General features: G+C 44.8%; 1 protein-coding gene across 4 annotated transcripts in view; it reads right to left on the reverse strand.

The window, feature by feature from the left end:
- The window catches only part of TOX2 (TOX high mobility group box family member 2), a 132,877-nt gene that overhangs the window by 38,614 nt on the left and 73,195 nt on the right, over window positions 1-21,068 (reverse strand). For all 4 annotated transcript variants that reach the window (XM_041732228.1, XM_041732229.1, XM_041732227.1 and 1 more), the window contains one exon: window positions 10,319-10,564. In XM_041732228.1, the coding sequence (XP_041588162.1) occupies window positions 10,319-10,564 (246 nt within the window). The remainder of the gene's footprint in view (window positions 1-10,318; window positions 10,565-21,068) is intronic.

Here is a 21,068-nt window from a genome sequence, read left to right on the forward strand (position 1 = left end):
CAAAGGCCAAGATAAGGAATCTGTGGGCACAGTGAGCATGAACAGCGCTCCAAGGGGCTGGTCATCGTGGTTCCGTTCTTGGAGATACTCTACATCAGAAGGCTGACAACTCCTGTCTGCAACTCCTGTCTGCCAAAGGGGTGGTAAGGCTGAAATGAGAGCCATGGGGAGAGCCAAGTGGATGCCATGCTAAAATCATAGCTGCTGTGACCTGGCCCCTTCCCATGTTGTAAGCCTCCAGGGCATCTCTGAATCCTCTGTGGCTTAGGTTCTTTTCTCTCTCTCTCTCTCTCTTTTTAAGATTTTATTTATTTATTCATGAGAGACACAGAGAGAGAGAGGCAAAGACACAGGCAGAGGGAGAAGCAGGCTCCATGCAAGGAGCCCAATGTGGGACTCGATCCTTGGTCTCCAGGATCACACCCTGGGCTGCAGGCGGTGCTAAACTGCTGAGCCACTGGGGCTGCCCTCTCTCTTTTTAGAGAATATATTTTTTTAAGGTTTTATTTATTTATTTGACACAGAGAGAGACTGTGTGTACAAGGAGGGGGAGCAGCAGATGGAGAGGGAGAAGCAGATTCCCATTGAGCAAGGAGTCTGATGAGGAGCTCAATCTCAGGACCCCGGGATCATGATCTGAGCTGAAAGCAGATGCTTCGCCGCCTGAGCACCCCAGGCGCCCCCCCACCCCCCCCACCCCATGGTTCCAATCTTCAGGCAATGTCCATTCACCTGTGCACAGCCTGAAGGCTGCAGAGAGCACTGAGCTCAGAGTTAGGAGCTCTGAACTCAGGTTTAAGTTCCAGCTCTGCCCTCCTGCTTGGATAAGGAATCTCTCTTCTATTCATTTGGTCAATAAACAAGCATTGCGGGTTATCTGCTAAGGCAGGCCCTCTGCCAGATGCTGGTGCCAGAGGACAGCACAGACTCAGCCCTTAGGCTGTTCCAGGCTGGAAGCACAGAGAGACATTTGAAATGGACGGCCACCTGCCTCCACAAACTCAGACTGATCCTCTCTTTATTTAAACGTTTCATATACTGTTTGTCATGGTTCTTTGGTGGTAATTTTGATTTTAAAAAATACTACAGTAAGATACTGTTTATCTTGATTACTGAGTTTTTTGGTGCTCCCTCAAATTTTTATTTTATTTTTATTTTTTTATTAAAGATTTTATTTATTTATTCATGAGACAGAGAGAGAGAGAGGCAGAGACACAGGCAGAGGGATATGCAGGCTCTACGCAGGGAGCCCGATGCGGGACTTGATCTGGGGACTCCTGGATCACACCATGGGCCAAAGGCAGGCGCCAAGCTGCTGAGCCACCCATGGATCCCCCTCCCTCAAATTTTTAGATCGCAAGTGCCTCACTTGTCCAGCTCAGAGGATCCAGACAGCCTCAAAGAGAAGATGACTTCTAAACTGAGTCCTAACACAAGAAAAGGAGTCAGCAGGGAAGACAAGGGGGAAGAGCCTTCCAAACAGAAGGAACAGCAGGCAGTAGTTCTCAACCAGGGCTGATTTTGTCCCCCAGGGAACATTTGGCACTGACCAGAGACATTTTTTATTGTGATTTTGACTGAAGGAGTGTTATCAGAGGCTAGGAATCGCGGGTGGAGGTCAGCGGCACCACTAGACATCCTACAATGCCCAGGGCAGTGCCCACGCCCCCCACCCCCCCCAACAGAGAACTTTCCCACCCCAGATGTCAGTAGTGCTGGGTTGAGAAACCCTATGCTAGAGCACAGAAGTGTGAGACATCGTGACATCAGACTACCTTGGGCTGGTTGCTTGGCCTCTGTAAGTCTCAGTTTCTGTATCTGAAAAATGGAGACACTAGCAGGTTGCTGGGAGGAGGCAATGGGACCCAGTCTGTATACAGCAGGTACTCAATAAATGCCTATGCCAGCTTCATTCCCCCTTTGAACACGCCTCAAACTTTAGAGCAAACAGTTCTCAGAAGAGACAGCGTCCTCAGGTTCCAAAGAAAACTGGGACACGGAAAAGAACGCATTCTGTTCTTTTCCGACCTTTCTCTTATGAAAACCACGAGTCTTATCTCTCAACAAATGGGAGCCTGCTCGCAGAGAACTAGCCTGTGTGTTGGCTTATCACTGGCCTGAGTTTTAACAGGGAGTGAATTTTTATGACCGAGTTATAAACCTTTGCAAAAGCCATTTTTAAACTAAAAAACGCTGACAGGTTCTTAAGTACTATAGCTGCTAAATTAAGCATGAGGGATGGGGTGGGTGGGGGTGGGAGGGTGGAGGAAAACAAAAGTGCCCTAAAAGAGTTAGTGGAGGTAAAATAATGTTCATTAAAAATAGAAAAACAAACACACACAAAAATCTTTTGTGTTCAACTTCACACTCGTACATCATAATGTTCCAGTAAAAGGCCATTTCCCCCTGAGATAATAAAAGAATTGAATTTTTCCTTATCGGTCATCTATTTTTCTAGCTGAAGCTATTACTCCCGCTCTGGGGTTGCTAGGCAACAAGAAATATTAATAGCGGCTTTTATTAGCTTAGCTTTTGCAGCCGAGTACCAGAATGAGAAAATGGGAAACATAAATGTGTTACATAAATCTTTCAACCTTTCAGAGCTGGTGTTAGTCTCTGTTTTCATAATGATTTATTGAAGTGATGGTTCATTTATGAGAAAAAGGAGTGCAGGATAAGAAAACGGAGCAGTCCCCTGCAGGAGTGTTTGAAAATAAATAATTATAGCAGGAGAGCAAAAGCTGTTTAAAGCCATTTTTCTGAGTTTTATAAAATGTAAAAAGACATATTTCTTTCGCTTAGTGCCTCTGAAAAAACAGGGGGCGGGAGTTTCATCCGGACTCTGCTGAATATAAAGAAACCTCTGGGCTTCTGGTTACCCCCACTTAAGGATCCTCAGGGGCCTGTTGTGAGATCAGCACCTCCGTTCCCACCCCAGAGAGGAATTAGACAAAAACATGGCACCCAGGAAAAGCCCAAGCTGGAGTATCCTTGTGAACCTTTTGCTTTTAACTGAAATGGATCCTGCCCCTGGTCAAACAGCTCAGAGAAGTTGGGTTTGGGGCCGTTGCCTTCTTGGCAGGCAGTGGGACTGTCACTTTGTGGTTGCTTTCAAGCTCTGGGCCTCGAGTGAGGTCCTGGTGGAGGTAATACACTTTCCTCCAGCCCACTCTCCAGCTGGGGCCCTCTCCCTACCCCCTCCATCTCAGCCTCTGAGCCTGTCTGACTACTTACTGCCCCAACAAAGCCAACCCCCCAGCAGGTCTGGCTGGATGTAGGTATGAGGCTGAGGCCACCCAAACCCCATCAGCAAAATAGCTTACATTTAGTATGAGTGCCTACTGTGTGCCAGACACCAGGCTGAGCACTTTTCCTACATCTGATCATTGAATCTTCACAAGTTCCTATGAGGCTAGTAACATTACCTCTGTTTTACAGATGAGGAAACTAAGGCTCATGGAGAATTAACGCCTTGGTCTGAGTGAGTCACAGGGTAGAAGGTAACAAATGGTGGAGCTGGGTTTTGAACTTGGGTTAGCTTAACTCCAGAGCCCATGTTCCTAAATAGTAGGTGATATTAAATGTCAAGAAAGCAAAAGCACATAAGCAAAACAAAACACTATCACAATAGATTATGAAAATGGCCACAGATTCCTGCCCTTCCTGCATCCACGCCCTTCTGCAACATGATGCTGACATTTTTCCCTTCAAGAAGCGGGGTATTTCTCCACTCCTTGAATCTAGGCATGGCCATGTGCCTTGCTTTGGCCGAGGGGGGACATCAGCAAACGTGATGCAAGCAGAGGTTTGAGGAGCAGCTGCACCCTGGGGCCTGTCCTTCCTTGATGCTGTTGGGAATCCCGTGGCCATTGCCATGTAAACGGGCCCAGGCCATCATGGGATGAAAAACCACTGGCCCCAGCCAATGTTGGGTCAACCGCCAAGATATGCACAAAGTTGTCCCAGACCAGGTAGTCCCAGCCAAGCTGCAAGCTGACCCTAGGAATTAGCCAAGTTGGGCCAGATCAAAAGACCTACTGACCCACAGAATCACAAGAAATAGTAAAAGTTCACTGTTTGCAGGATGCTTGGGTGACTCAGTAATTGAGCACTTGCCTTCAGCTCAGGTCGTGATCCCGGGGTCCTAGGATGGAGTCCCGCATCAGGTGCCCTGCAGGGAGCCTGCTTCTCCCTCTGTCTATGTGTCTGCCTCTCTCTCTGTGTCTCTCATGAATAAATAAATAAAATCTTTAAAAAAGAAAAGTTTACTGTTTGCATTAAGCTATTAAGTGTTGAGGTGGCTTGTTACACAACAAAAACTGATAATAATCATAAACCAAAACAAAAAACAGACTTAATGCATTAAGGACAATAAAACAAATAGATTGGTTTGGGTCTCCGCTGCCCCCTGTGGCTCATTCGTCCAGACAAGGGTTGTGTATATGTGGGGGTCTTTCTGGTCCCCTTTTCTCAGGCTCAGGAACGGAATCCCTAGCATCTGTGAGAATATTGTAGAGGTAGACCAATTTCCTAGGGGGAGGAGGGATAAGGCAAGGAAGGGAGGAGGAGAAAGAGGAGATTGGGAAGGAAGAGCAGAGAACCGAAAGATAGGGGGGTAGGCATTAGGAGGTCAAGGATCCCCCAGAGTCAATCCGCAGGCCCTGCCCCACACTCCAGGCCCTAACCCAGCACTGCAGGCTCTCTCATGGGAACTACCTCTAAAGCAAAGGGGTGAAGTGGCAACCAAGGTTTGCCCAGCCTCCTCCCCAGCAGCCTGCCCCAGGATACTAGCCTGGAAAGACTTTTCACTTGGCATGGGATCCCCGGGCCATGGCTTCTAGTTCACCCTGCGTGGGAGAAGGATGAGTCTGAGCAAGAAGCTTTGGGACAGGGACCTAGAACACAAAAGATCTCAAACTAGGGTTTCTTTACGATTTTATTTATTTATTTATTTATTTATTTATTTATTTATTTATTTATTCATTCATTCATTCATTCATGAGAGACACAGAGAGAGGGCAGAGACATAGGCAGAGAGAAAAGCAGGCTCTCTGCGAGGAGCCCGATGTGGGGCTCGATCCCAGAACCCCGGGATCACGACCGGAGCTGAAGGCTCAACCACTGAGCCTCCCAGGCGCCCCACTAGTCTAAGATTCCGATCCGAGTTAGTAAGACTTGAGCCCCTGGGCCAGTGGCATGTGTGGTGGTGGCAGTGGAGGGTCTATCCAACCTCAAACCCACATACTTGTCCAGCGTGTCAGAGTTGACAGAGCGATTATTCCCATTTTCCCATTTGTGAGTTTGTCAGAGCTGGCATCCGAATCTCCATCCCCTAGATAGGCGAATTGAGGCTGGGAAAGAAGGGACTTGTCCCAGGCCCCAGAGAAAGCAAACGATAGTCAACTCTGGAAGAGAATGCTTGAATGGCAGGTGCATGCCACACCTGTGCTAACCGGTGGACTGGACCGCACAGCTCCAGCGACCCACAGGGCTCAGCTCGGGGAAATCCCAGAACTGATGGCGGGGGTGGGGACAGCTCTGCCAGATTCATTTCCTGCTGGGCCCACCTGCACCTACTCAAGGCTCTCCCAGGACTCTCTCTGATCTCACAGGAGGGGCAGGTTCCCCGGGACTTGTCTGGCAGCAGCCAGCATTGCCCCTTCCCAGGATAATTCCTCTCCTGGGTATGCCGGGACCATAAGCTCTAATATTTCCCAAGGACAACTCCAAAATAAATTATTTCAGATTTAACAGAGGCTGCTTAATAAATTCCACTCTTCTAGTTTCTTTGGGTATTTTAGAAACTGATTTATACATACAATATCTCTCTCAAAATGAGACAATCAACACAGGATAAAATTATTGAGTTATGAAAATAGGGGTCAGATGGAGGTGCAGTGCTTTAAATTAAACTGGCAAAATGTATCTTTCATACTAAATTGACTCTTTTTGTCTTGGAAATGAATGTTTAATCAGTTAAGATGCTGAAGTTGAGGGAGAAGCTTTAAGCATATTTAATTTTGTAAAAGGGGCCCAATTCCAATACTGCACAGCATTCCTACCAGCAGCCATACCTTAAAAGCAGAAAAGCCAACTGCCATGCATGTGAGGAGGCCGCCCGGCAAGGGCAGGGGACCAGAAGGAATCAGTGGCCTCTGGGACCAGAGCCAAAAGGGCTTGGCATAAATGAGATGGTTGTCAGACACCCTGGCCTCAACCACCTCTCCAGGGACGACATCCCTGACGCACCTCGATTTGTGCAAACAGCATCTGTGACCTCCTGGCCATCGGGGCACCTTCTGTGCCACCTGCGGCCTTGCAGCCCAGCTGTTCCATCTCTTGGGCACCTGCTAAAACTGAGAGTCACATGGTAGTGAACAGAGAGCTGGGCTGGAATTCTGCTTTTGTTTCTTAATAACTGGGCAACGTTCATTCCTTCATTTATTCATCAAGTGTTTATAGAATCTGCTATGTGTCAGGTCATCACTTCCTAAAGGCACCTCTTCTGGGCACACACAGCAATGTGTGCTGATTCTATAGGACCATGTATTACGTCTCCAGAAGTGGAGTCTTCACCTGCCTCTCCACCTGCCTCTCCACCTGCACCAGGAGTTCCTCAAGGGTGTCTTGCAGAGCCAGGGCTCAGAACAATGCCTGGAACTTAGGAGGCTCTCAGTAAAGGCTGCTGCACAGCTGATCACTACGGTAGGTTGAAAACAACCCTCCAAAACGTCAGGTCCTAATCCCTGGAACCTGTACTTGGGAAGAAAGAGTCTTTGTAGGTGTGAATAAGTGAAGGCTCTTGAGATGGCAGGATGATCCTGGATTATCCCTAAACACATCTGTCCTTATGAGAAAGGCAGAGGAGACTGCCCTGGCAGAGGGCCATGCTAGGTCAGAGTGATGTGGCCACAAGCCAAGGATAGCTGGCAACCCCTAGATGCTAGAAGCAGCAAGGGAGGGATTCTCCCCAGAGCTCCCAGAGGAAACTCTCCCCTCCTGACACCTTGATGTGCGCCCGGTGACACTGATTTCAACCCCTAACCTCCAGAGCCGGAAGGGAACCAATTTATGGTTGTCTTAAGCTACCACATTTGAGGCAAATTGTTAGAGCAGCTTCGGGAAGCCCATACAATTACCTGAGTGCTCCAAACCTGTTTCCTTATGCCTCACTCGGTTCTTGGGAGCAGTGTGTAAGAATTTGCAACGCTCTCTGCACTACCTAATAGCTTGAGACCTATTAGGTGACAAAAATTCCAGCACCATCCTCAGGTTGCACGTCCATACACGCACACACCTGTCTCCTACTGCTCAAACTTTAAACACTTGTCTCCAAGGGCACCTTGCGCCTCTTCCTCAGACAGTCCTAGTGGATGGACTTGTGATTATCTGGCTTCCCATTCGGCCCAGGAGCCCTCCCCTGCATAAAATGGTTCGGCTTCTCTTTCATTATGTAACAAGGGAATATAAAACAGAGAGCCCTTGACAACTGATTAATGGAAGAATTAAAGCTATCTGAATTTGTGAAGCATCTTTAACATGAGCTAGCTTTAAAGAAATCTGGAAAATGACTGCAAAGTGCCTATTTGGACCAAGCCCAGCCAAAACATATCCAAGGAGGAGTGATCAGAAGGTCACTTTTGACATACAGACAGCATTCCTTGTAATTATCAGAGCTATTGTCACCAGGTGGCCCTACAAAGGTACCTAAGAGTGTCTGCAATCTGTTCCTTTAGGTAAATGAGACTCACAGGAAACCATCGCTATTTGGTTGCAGTGGGAATTTGCTTTTATTACTAATAAAGATTATTAGTAATAGTGCAATAATAAATATTCCCTGATTTTTTATACTCTCTGCGAGGCATTTTTCTAAGACTTTGCACACATGACCTCAGATACATTTCACTGCAGTCTTGAGGTGGGTACTATTAGGATTCCCATACAAGGACACAAGAGAATGAAGCCTGAGATGGGAATCAGGATTGGAGGCAGGTCTGTGGGACTCCAGAGCCCACACACTAACCACTACCCCACACTGTCTCTCCTGCCCACCGGCACCAAAGACCAACAACCCCAGGGTTCAGGACCACAGCCACACTGACACTTGCAGTCACAGCCCTCCCCAGGGCACACACCAGAGGTGTCTGCTGGCTCTGCCCTTGCTTGTGCTACCAGAACTCCCCAACAGGGACAGCCTGGAGTAATGATGTTTTGTGAGCAATTAGCTGAGCAGGCAGCTAAAGTACATCATTCTAACAAAGTGGAATTAAAACCACATGGCTCTGGAATCTTCAGGTCTCTTAGAGAAGAGGAAGCCGAGGGCCTACATTATTGATGGGCCCCAAAGAAAAGTATTCCTCAAGAAATGGAGTATCAAATTCCACTGAGCACTTTAGTCCGAGTGGGAACACTGTAAAACGTGGAGCTTGAGCTAGCAGTCTCCTTCTCCCCTCTGTCCCTCCCTCCTTTTATTTCTCACCTAGATTCAAAGAAGAAAAAAATGTGGTGTAACTTACAAAAATACATATAGGATACCAGCTTTGTTTTAAGCAAGAAGATTTGGTGATAGTAAAAGTAAACAATAAAGAAAACACTGTCAAGATTGTTACAATATACACTGTATGTCCCCAAGGTCCCAGGCATCTGCTAGAATTGGGCCACATGCATGGCTGTGGCCTCTGAGCATCCTCAGCAGAGATAAACATGATCCACCCAACACCATGTGACTCTGATAAGAAATCAGCTACGTGGTCCCTTGTCCCCTGACACAGGTGAGTTTGTCACCCAAGCTGACAAAAATCAAAGATTGCTTCCTCTTGGACACAATGGTTGTTGGTCCAGCTGTGCTCCTGGAAGACCTAAACTGTCACTTGCCAGAGATGTCAGGGAAGATCTCGGCTGCCAGCAGCCATCATGCCTGCTGTGTAGAAATGGGCATGGGATATAGGGCCCTAATGACACTACTGGGGTTTCTGGATCCAGCTATACCTGAAATTCCTTGCCCACCCCTGGATATTTCAGTCTTTTGTTTTAACTAGTTTGAGTTTGGTTCCTGTCACTTAGGAATGAATTTAAGAGTTGTAACTAGTATATAATACTAACTGTGAAGGAAAGAGCAAAAATAAATAGACATCACAGTTATTCAGGAGAAGTACTATGATTCCCTTAAGGGGCTTTTTCTATTATATATAAAAAAATATGCTCTACTAGTTTTTTATAGTTCTTGATTGTTCAAATCAGCCATATGCTAAGAAATCATATATCTCCTTAGCATGGGATTCAGGACCCTTATGATCAGGTGTTGCTAGTTCTTTTACCTCCTTTCTCCCTCTCTGCCTCCAGGTCCTTTTATAAAGAGAATGAACCACATGTTGTCCCCAAGAAGGACATGAACCCTCCTACCTCCTGCTTTTCATACATGCCGTTCCCCTAACCTGGAAGATCCTTTCCTGCCCTAGTCTGCCTACTGATTTTTTCTTCTTCTTCTTCTTTTAAAGATTTTACTTATTTATTAGACAGAGAAAGAGAGAGAGCGAGAGCACAATCAGGGGAATTGGCAGGGAGAGGGAGAAGCAAGCTCTCCACTGAGCAGAAAGCCCAACATGGGGCTTAAACCCAGGACTCCAGGATCGTGACCTGAGCCGAAGGCAGACACTCAACCTACTGAACCACCCAGGTGCCCCTGCCTGCTGATTTTCCACTTATCCTCCAAAGCTTTAACTCAGTAATCACCCTTCTCTCTGGCAGCTTAAACAAAAAACAAGATGGAGTATTTTTAAAATATTATGATTCTATTTATATGAAATGTCCAGAATAGGCAAATATCTGGAGACAGAAAGTGGATTAGCGGTTTCGTAGGGCTAGGGGCTGGGGGAGGGGGGGTTTGAAAATGAGGACTAAGGGATGTAGGGTTTCTTTTCGGGATGATCAAAATGTTCCAAAATGAACTGTGTTGACAGTCATATAACCCTGTGTAAAATCTATTGATTTGTACACTTTAGATGGGGGAACTGTATGATGTGTGCATTATATCTCAATAAAGTCATTATAAAATAAAAATAAAGATGATATTATTAGAAATAACAATAAAACAAATAATACCAGGATATTATAAACAGGGCTCCAGAAGTTACCCATATGAAGACATAAATGGCCCTCCATACCCATCCCGCATATTCTGCAGACCCCACACAAACATCCGAGCCCACATCCTGCATACAAGCAGAGGGTCCTCATCAAAACACTGGCATCCTGCTTCCCTCCCAACTGTCTTCCCTGCTGTATCCAGCAGGAATCATGGTGGGTGACAGAGACTCACCGTGGGCAGCTGGCCCGACAGTAGGTGGCTGTCCTGGGCCAGCATGTTGGACACCATGATGGCTGGAAGGTCCATGGCCTGGTAGGAGTAGGCAGGGAGCAGTCCGTTGGGCGCAAGGCCGTGGCACAGCGAGTGGTAGCCAGCTTCGTGGTCCCCCAGATGCAGGAGGGATGGCTCAGGGAGGTTGGGAGGTGTTATCGGGGGGATCTCATAGTCTTCGTTGCTTTCACTCTGGCTGTTGTAGGTCTAAAACATCAAAAGGGCATGTTGTTGGGGAGTCAGTGTCTTACAACTGCAGAACATGCTTAATAGCACCAATAATAACAACAAAATGGTAACAACTTCTCGACAAAGGAAAGAAAGGATGATTCCTCTGGAAGGCAGACAGTCAAGATGGCCCTATGACTTGGTCAGATTCCTGCCCCATCTCCAAATGGGTTCTCCCTCCCACTAGGGGTTGGTATACAAAAACCTGCTCCCCTGGAGAGTGGGACCAGCTTTTATTCCCATCTTCTTCATTTTCCCATCAGATCTAAACACTGCAGCCTACCACGAGTCTTCTCACATCCACCCATTTTACAGATGAGAGAATCCAGGTCCAAGAAGAAAGTGGTCCATTCAAGGTTAATCAGAGTTGGGAACAGAGCTGAAGTATCCTTATTTCCTGCCTGGTCGTCTTCCATGGCAGTTGGACACCTGAGAAAGGTGTCCAATTCCCTTGAGTGCCCTGAACACCCAGCCCAACTGGATCCTCTTCTGGTCTTTCCTTAGTAAATGGTACAAAGACTCCCCCAGAAGCCAGGAGCCATTCTGGACTCCCTCTCCAGTCCTTGTTTGTTCATTTCCCCCTGCCCCTCACTGCACAATGAGGAAGCTCCAGTACAATGCTGAATAAAAATGGTGAGAGTGGGCAGCCTTGTTTTCTTCCTTATCTTAAATATCTTGATGTTTTACCACTAAGTACAACATCTGCCATGGGTTCTTATAGGTGTTCTGTAACAGCGTGAAGGCATTGCTAGTTCGTCAAGAAGGTGTTTATTTTTCTTTCAATTGTGTGTAGTTTGTTGTTGTTTTACTTTTATTGGATTCCTTTCCCCACATCTACTGAAAGTTCTAGTGACTTTGCTCCTTTAGTTAATACATGGTAAATTACTTCACTTGGTTTTCTAATGTTAAAACAACCTTGCATTTCTGGAATAAACCCTACTTGGTTATGATGTATTATGCCTTGCTGGATTTTCACTGCTGATGTTTTGTCCAGGATTTTTGCATCTAGCTTATGAGTAGACTGGCCTATAATTTCCCTCTTTATTTCTGCCTTTGCTGGGTTTTAGTATAAAGATGATGTTAGCCTGGGGGATCACTCCCCTTTTCTGTACTCTGAAAGAGATCAGGCCACAGACAAGAAACTCATGTAGATTTGTAGATGAATATAAGAAAACATCAAAGAGAAGTTAGAAGACACAGAGGACAAAGTGAAAGTGTCTAAGTTAACACTGTTTGATCAGCATTCTGGAAGGAGAAGAGTGAGGGAATGGCGCAGAGGTGTAACTGAAGGGATAATGGTTGGGAATATTCCAGAACTGAGGAAAGACTCCAAAGGTACTAATGAATATAATGGTAAATCTTAGAACAATTATAATACATATTGTGTAAAGGGGAAGGGGGAACCTCACAAAACCATGATAGCATATGGGAAATAACATCTTCTAACATCTTGTTCTCTTTGATAAGTTAAGTGTGTATGCTAGAAAAGCTAGGGTAATTGAAGCCTAACACAGTACCTGGTTCCAGTAAATATTTGTTGGATGAGGCCACTGAGTGGTAATAAATACATCCTGAATATTTCATGCTTAAAAACTAGTACATCTCTACTGGAAATCTTGGGGAAGGGGTAGACGGAGAGAGAATAAGAGAGGGAGAGAACCTTCTAAACATCTTAACATGGGCACCCTGCGGGGGATGAAAATGATTTTTCATGTTATATTTTGATGCACTTTGATGCATATATATGGGTATTAATGTAATTTTGCCGTTAAGTGCATATTTTCCAAGACAGGTGCTGATAGGTCAATTGGTATAATTTTATGGTTAAGGCTTTGAGTAATCCAGGGCTTGGTGAAAGAGATAGCTATAGGGGGGTAGAATGGAGAAGGGGGCAGAGCACCCCCAAGTAATCAGAAATAGGTGGAAGAGAGAAAGCACTCTGTGCCTCTCTCTGCTCCTCTATGCCTGGCACCTGGCTAGTGAAACCCCTACCATGACATGAACCCAACCACCCACCCCTTCTCACCCTCACCAAGAGAGCTGAGCAAATCTCTGGCCAAATTGCACCAGAAATCAGGGTCACCAGCTGTGTGTGATGTCTTCATGCCTCTGGGATCCACTCCCTCCCAGCTTGTTCATTCCCATGGCAGTTCTCCCCAGCCTGTCTTCCATCCTCATCCTCCAGCACTCTCTGCCCCTTTACCCAGTGCAGATGACCTGTCACCTTCTACTCCTCAGGGAAAATAGAAAATAACTCTAACAGCATCCTGTTACCAGAAACACAAACTTGCCTATTTGGTACCAACTTGCCTCCTGTTTTGATGCCGGAAGAGCCATCCCTCCTTCCTAAAGCCAATCTCCCTGCCTGTGTAGAGAATGATCCTTCCCTCTCCCCTCCCCCTCTGTCCAAGGACTTTGGGCATCCCATGAACTCTTCCTGCTCCTGGCTCTTCAGCCTTCCCCTCTGCTGGACCACTCTCATTGGCACTGAAACATGCTCATCTCTCTTTGGACTTGCACACTCCCCTGTCCTTCTCCAGCTGCCACCACCTCCTCCCAAGTCCACATCTGTCTTTCTGAAAGGGTGGTCAGCTCCTCTTCTTCATCTCCCACTCACTACACAGCCCACTGAGACCTGCTCCCCCCCACCCTCCAAAACTCCACCTCCCAGAGGCCTCCATGGTGCCAGATCAAATCAGTTTTCAAACCACATTTCATTGTCTCCTCAGCAATGTTGGTCCAATAGATCCCTTCCCTTCATCTTGAGAACATCCCTCCATTAGCATCCAGGACCTCTTGCTGCTCATCCTCTTGCTCCCACTTCATCTTCTCCAATGCCCACTCCTCTTTTTCTACGTAACCATGCTGCATTCTCTCAGCCTGAGTCCTGACTCTTCTCCCTTCCTTCCCTACAACCTCTCCCCGGTTGGATCTCAGGCTCAGTTTTCATTCCCATCTAGGTGCCACATTTCCATCTCCAGTCTTGGCACCCATCTGAGCTCCAGATGTGAGCATCTAAACACTTGCCCCCTCCCAATATTCACACCTGGCATATCACAAGCATCTCAGAGTTAATATGTGCAAAGCTGCCCTCACATTGCCCTTCCCCAACCCTGCAGCTGCATCTCCCTCATCCTGTCCTCCATGCAGGTAATAAAGCCACCAACTTGGGGCTTACCCTCAGTCACCCCTCAAATCCACTGAAACTTCTCTGAACTATCTTTTAAACCCACCAACATCTCTCCATTCCCACTACCCCTGCCCTGCTCCAGGCCACACCATCTGTTTCCTGGACAACTGCAACAGCCTCTGTCCTGGTATCCCATTCCTTCCCCCACCAATCCATCCCCTTCATGTAGCCAGAGTAGTCTCTAGAAAGGTGATCACCTTGCCACTCCCATGCTTACAATGCTTTGATGGCTCCCCACTGCCCTGAGGATAAAGTCCATAGTCTCAAACATGGCTCTGTCATCCTCACATGCCTGCTGCTCCCCATCACCCCTCCAGCCACAGGGACTTTGCCTGCCTCCAGGCCCTCACATAGGCTGTTCCCTCTGCGGGAATGCTGTGCCCACCACATGCTCTCCCTTCACCTGCTTATTTCTACTCAACCCCCAGCAATCAGTTGGTTTAGATGGCTTCCCTGATACTCTCTAGAGTGGGTCAGAGCGCATCATATACCCCCAAGTGGCTCTGCATTCCCCTTGGAAGCACTCATTGAATGTGTAGTCAACTAACTGCTTGCATAGTTATTTAATGTTTAACGTGAGTTCTGTTGGGATAGCCCTTGTTGGTCCTGCTTCCCAGAACCTGGCACAAAGTAAGAACTAAATAATAATTAGTCAAATGGATGAACAAGCCAGATCCCAGGGCAGAGACCATGGGATCACATCTCACTCAACCCTCATGACTGCCCTGGACATCCTTGTTGCACAGGAGTGTAGTGTGTGGTCAAGTGCTGGAGGGCCTGGGTTTGAATCCTGACTCTGCCACACACTAGGTATGTGACTTCGGGCACACTACTTAACTGCTCTGTGTCTCAGTTTCCTTTTCTGTAAAAAGAGGGTAATAACAGCAGGTGCTACAAGGTGGCTGTGAAAAGGAACTGGATCAATCATGTGAACTGCTCAGGCCACTGCCTGGCACTGGGTCAGTGTTCTGAACTCCTCACACCCCAAGCCTGCGTGCCGTGGGGTGATAGGTCTGTCTTGAGCCTGACTACTGGGATGGGCTGGGGGCTGACTGGCTTTTGGTGGGACTCAGCCACAGGCATCACATCATCCCAGGAAGCCTCCCCCAGCTCCCCTGCCCATCCAGCAACAAGACTCTACTCCTCACATTCCTCTTCTGCAGCCCCTTGTTTTTGCTCCCCAGAATATCACATACACCTGCAATTATTTTTGATTCTTTATTTACCTTTTACTTATGCCCACATCCCCCAATCTCAGACTCCACGGGGCAGGGGTAAGACTGTCTCATCACCAACACCTAGCACAGTGCCTGGCACATAGTAGGTACTCAGTTAGAATGTGAATGAGGACTGTGCCAGACTTTAGGTTTAGAGCTCACTTAGGTCAATCTGTATCTGTCCCTCTTGACAGACTGGGAGTCCGTCAGTCATCTGTAGCTCATGCCTCTCCATACAGCCCCCCTGCCCGCCCCCCTCCACCCCAGTTCCCAGAGCAGGTGCTGGCACATGATGCTAAATGAGTACACAAGTCCATTCCTTTCATTTAAAAACCAAAACCTCAACACACTGGAGCCAGCCCAACCAACCAGAAGCCTTTTGCAAAAATAAGCATATGTTGTATCAAAATATTGGAATAACACAATTATGACAATTCATTTAAAGAGGCGATTAGCACACTTAAAAATAACTAAGCATGCAAACACTACATGCCTCCCTCAAACGCAATCAAATCCTAAATGCATGACACCTGAATACTGCCTCATTCTGCTACTGCTTCTTACTGAGCACCTACTGTGTGCCAGCCACTAGAGCCAGCTTTTCCACATGCATTCTCCATCAAACCCACATCAGTTCTGCAAATAATTCATATGACTATTCTCTCCATTTTGCAGGTGAAGATGATGAAGCTGAGAAAGTGGGGGTGTCACATAGGTAGGAAGTCTTGGATGGGATTCAAACCCAGGTCTTGCGACTCTGAATCCAGCATTTTCCTACACTGGATCAGAGGCTTCTTCAAGATCCATTTCTCACTCCCCCTAAGAGATGGGTTTCCCTGCCCCCACTCTTGCTATGGTCTCTTCTCCTTCAGGGCCCAGAATTATCCTGTTAAAATATCAGATCGTGCACTCCTCTGCTCACCATCCTCCAGTGGTCCCCTTGTCACTCAGAGTAAGAACAAGGCCCTTACAATGGCCTCCTACCCCCATGCTATATGGTCCAGTGCCCCCACTCCCACCTCCATCTCCCTTACCTCCCCAGTATCTCCCACCATTCTCCCAGTTCATGCCACTCTGGTCATACTAGGCATGGTTCTGCCTCGGAGCCTTTGCACTGGCTGTTTCCATTCTCTGGAACACTCTTCTCTCAGATACTCACACAGCTCATTCCTTTGCCACTCATGTCTACTCAAATATCCCCTCACTGCTTGATTTAAAATTACAAACCACTGGCCACGCTCCCTTTTCTGCTTGTTTTTATCCCTTTCAGGTTTATCACCTTCTAACGTCCTTCAAATTTTATTGATTCATTGGAATCAATAGATTCCATTGAATGTCAGCTCCATGAAGGGGGAGGTTTTCATCTGTTTTGTTCACTGCTGTATCCTGAGCGTCATCAGTAATGGGTGCTCAAATAGTGAACAGATGAAGAGATGAACTTCTTACCACATGCCAGAAGTAAGAGTAGGAAGAAAATGAACAGACTGGCAGACCATGAAATCCCCCTTCTGAGAGAGGGCTTGTCTTGGCGGTGACCCAAGGGCAGGACAGGCAGTTTGAATCAATCCAGCGTTCCTCCCTCCCCAGAAGTGGTGTATGAAAAACCTTAACTGATGGTCCTTTTGGGGCAGAAAGTGGAGGGAGGGAGCACTGAGGCAGATGGCAGGGCCAGGATGTGGAGTTGACCAACATGCAAGAAGGTAGAGCTCCCCAACCACACAGAAGTGGGTTATGAGGCTGCTAAAATCACCTTGTTCCTCAATTCCTCCATTTGTGCTTTTCTTTCCAAATAACTAAGGAATGGAAATTCAGAGCAAAGCAATGTGGCTGGAGTAGAAGGGATATGCAGAAGGACAGACTGCTGTGCACTCCTTGCACCAGGAAAGGAAGAATGCTAGGCTGTTCTGACATGTGGCTTGCCCTTTGGGTCAGGGAAGCGTACATCTTCTCCTGGAGCTTCTAGGAGGAGGGGTCTTCATTAAGCACCTAAGGCAATGACTCTTGAAGGCAGGAAGAGTAGACAGGGGCAAAGGGTTCATCTCTGGGCTTTGAGGAGGGGACACAGAGGAAGGAATCTAAGAATATCCAAAGAGCCAGAAGCCTGTTGCAGTGATAAGTTTATGTCTTTTTTTTTTTTTTAAGATTTTATTTGTTTATTTGAGAGAGAGAGAGAGAGAGAACAAGCAGTGGGGAGGGGCAGAGGGAAAGAGAGACAGAAGCAGACTCCTTGCTGAGCAGGAAGCCCAATGCTGGGGCTCTCTCTGGAGATCATGACCTGAGACAAAGGCAGACACTTAACTGAATGAGCCACCCAGGCGCCCCGATAAGCTTATGTTCTATGAAATCATCAGAATATACTCTTTCATTTACTACAACAAAATGACAAGGAATAAAAAAATTCATCCATAGTAATACATACATACATATTGTCTTAAATGATATTTTCTGAGACAAATACTCAAAGTTCAAACCTAGAGAATGGTTTGAGAAGGGAGTGCCTGGGTGTCTCAGTGGGTTAAGCATATGTCTTCAGCTCAGGTCATGATCTCAGGGTCCTGGATCGAGCCCCACATGCGGCTCCCTGCTCAGTGGGGAGTCTGCTTCTCTCTCTCTCTGCCTGCTGCTTCCCTGCTTGTCCTTGCTCTCTCTCTGTCAAATCAATAAATAAAATCTTAAAAAAATTTTTATTTATTTATTCATGATAGACATAGAGAAAGAGAGAGAGGCAGAGACACAGGCAGAGGGAGAAGCAGGCTCCACACAGGGAGCCCGACACGGGACTCGATCCCGGGGCTCCGGGATCGCACCCTGGGCCAAAGGCAGGCGCCAAACCACTGAGCCACCCAGGGATTCCCAATAAATAAAATCTTAAAAAAAAAAAGGAAACCCAAGAAAGGGATTCTAGAAAGAGTAGTGAGCTCAGAAACCACTAGAGTTTATATCAATTCAAAATAGCTGCCCTCCAATAAGGTGATAAGGTGGCTGCAGGGTTTAATGTGACTGTTTTATAAGGACTCCTACAATAGAAGAGAGATAGCATAGGATTATAAAATTATTGATGACCACAAACTAAAAATCTAGAGGATTTTGGATAGAAGCTGTGTCTTCTGTAAAGAAGGAAATTACAGATATTAATAGTTATTTACACTGTAAGGAAAATTTAAATACATGTTACAATTTTTAAATCTGAGATGAAGTTCATATAACATAAAGTTAACTGTTTAAAAATTTACATTTCAATGGCTTTTAGTACATTCACAATGTTCTACAACCACCCCTTCTATCTAGTTCAATATTTTCATCACCCCAAAGGGAAACCTCATACCCATTAAGCAGTTTGTACTCTGGTCCCTGAACCCCCAGTTACCACCAATCTGCATTCTGTCTCTGTGGATTTACCTAGTCTGGATAGTTTTTATATAAATGGAACCATATAATATGTGACATTTTGTGTCTGGCTTCTCTCACTTAGCATGATGTTTTTAAGGTTCATCCATATTGTGGTGTGCATTAGTACTTTATTCCTTATGGCTCAATAATATTCCACTGTATGTAAATACCACATTTTGTTTATACATTCATCCATTGGCAGACAGTTGGGCAGTTTCCATCTTTTAGCTATTGTAAAAAGTGCTGCTTTGTGTACACATATTTATTAGAGTCCCTGTTTTCAGTTCTTTTGCATATATAGCAAGGAGTGGAACTGCTGGGTTTATGGTAATTCTATGTCTAACTTTGAGAAACCATCAAACAATTTTTCACAATGGTTGCACATTTTACATTCCTATCAGCAACATATGAAGGTTTCAAACTCTCCACATCCTCACCACCAACATTTATGTTCCATTACTTTTTTTTTTATAGCCATCCTAGGGGATCTGAAATGGTTTCTTATTGTAGTTTTGATTTGTATCAAACTAACAACTAATGATGGTGAGCATCTTTTCATGTGTTTCTTGGCCACTTGCATATATTCTTTGAAGAAATGTCTGTTCAAGTCTTTTGCCCATCTTTAAATTGAGTTGTCTTTGTGCTCACTTCGGCAGCACATATGCTAAATTGGGTTGTCTTTTTGTTGTTGTATTAAAGAGTTCTTTATGTATTCTAGATATAGACCCTTATAAGATATATGACTTGCAAATATTTTTCTTCTAACCTGTAGGTTGTCTTTTCACTTTTCTCATAATGTCCTTTGATACACAGAAGTGCGTAATGTCATGAAATCCAATTCATCTATTTTTTTTCTTTTGTTGTTTTTGTTGTTGTCATACCTAAGGATCCACAGCCAAATCCAATGTCATGAAGGGTTACCCCTATGTTTTCTTCTAAAATGTTTATAGATTTACCTCTCAGCCTTAAGTCATGGGTCCATTTTGACTTCACTTTTGCATATGGCAGGAGGTGGAGTCCAACTTCATTATTTTCCACATGGCTATCCAGTTGTCTCAGTACTATTTGGTAAAGAGACTATTCTGTCCCCACTGAATGATCCTGGCACTCTTGTCAAAAATCAATGTGCTATAGGTGTAGAGGTTTATTCCTAGATTTTAAAAATTCTATTACATTGGTCTGTATATCTATCCTTAGGCCAGTACCACACTGTTCTATTGCAGCTTTTGTAGATATTGGGAAATGTATGTTGTACAACTTTGTTATTCTTTTTTAAGATTTGTGTGGCTACTCAGGGCCCCCTGCAACTTTTATGTATTTGAGGATCAGCTATTAACACATCTGCCCAAAAAGGCTGGTAGAAATTTGATAGAGAGATTGCACTCAATCTGTAGCTTGCTTGCATGATATTGCAATCTTACCAAAATCATGATTTCCAATCCATGAACACAGGATGTCTTTCCCATTTATTTATATCTTTTCATTTATTTTTTTAATTATTTCTTATAGTAATCTTTTATAGTAAGTGTTCAAGTCTTTCACTAGCTTGTATAAATTTATTCCTACATATTTTCTTCTTTTGGACACTATTACATATGGAATTGGTTCTCTTGTTTTCCTTTTGGGATTGTTCATTGCATTGTATATAGAAACACAACTGATTTTTATGTGTTGATCTTATGCTCTGAAACTTGACTAAATTCATTTCTTAGCATTTTTGTTTATAATTTTAAGGGAAAACAGAAATTCCACATTGGTGGAGGAACTAAAACAAAGGAAAAGAAAATATAATCTGACCAACCTAACAATAATTAGAAAAGAAAGAAGGAACACAGGAATGAACTATGAAACAAGATAATAAAACCTTCATAAAATGACAGCACTAAGATTAAATATTATTAACCACAATAAATATGAATGATTTAAATCCCTTTATTTGGTTAAAATAAATAAATACAGCATATGGCACTTATAATAGGCATGCCCAAAATAAAATGACACAGAAGATTACAAATAGAGCAAACAAGTAAAAAGCAGAAGTGGCAAAATTAACAAGACATTAGGTATAATTCAGAGTAAAAGCACTGAAAGAAGTAAGGGAAATACTTAAGTTGATAAATGATACAATCCATTAAGAAAAAATGACAGACATAAACTTTTATGGTGACTGATAAACCACAGGAATATAAAATGTAAAAAGACTGTTTAGTAGTACAAAAAGATTTAGCAAAACCATAAACATAGTGACACACTAACACCTCTCTTCAAAAACTGACAAATCAATCAGTAAGGATAGAAGAGTTGAACAACATAATGCACCCTCTTGATCTCTTCCGCTATTTAAAGAACACCCATTCTTTTCAAATGTCTGTGGGACAGTTAAAAAATATGTCCATGTACTAGCTACATAGAAAATCTCAAATTTTTCAAAAGGAAGAAATGACACAGACCACATTCTACCATCTAAATGCACTAACCTAGTTTTTAACAAAAAACAAAGAAAGTAGAGAAAGAAGGAGCAGGAAAAAATAGAGGGAGGCAGACGCTCCTAAATCCTTGGACACTTTAAGAGCAATCTTCTCAAGAACATTTGAGTTAAAGAGGCAATTGTAACTGAAATCACAGAAAATGAGAACACTATCTGACAAAACTTGTGAGAGTGAACAATGGAAAATTCATAACTTTT

The sequence above is a fragment of the Vulpes lagopus genome, chromosome 18 (assembly GCF_018345385.1).
Source record: "Vulpes lagopus strain Blue_001 chromosome 18, ASM1834538v1, whole genome shotgun sequence".
Lineage (NCBI taxonomy): Eukaryota > Metazoa > Chordata > Mammalia > Carnivora > Canidae > Vulpes > Vulpes lagopus.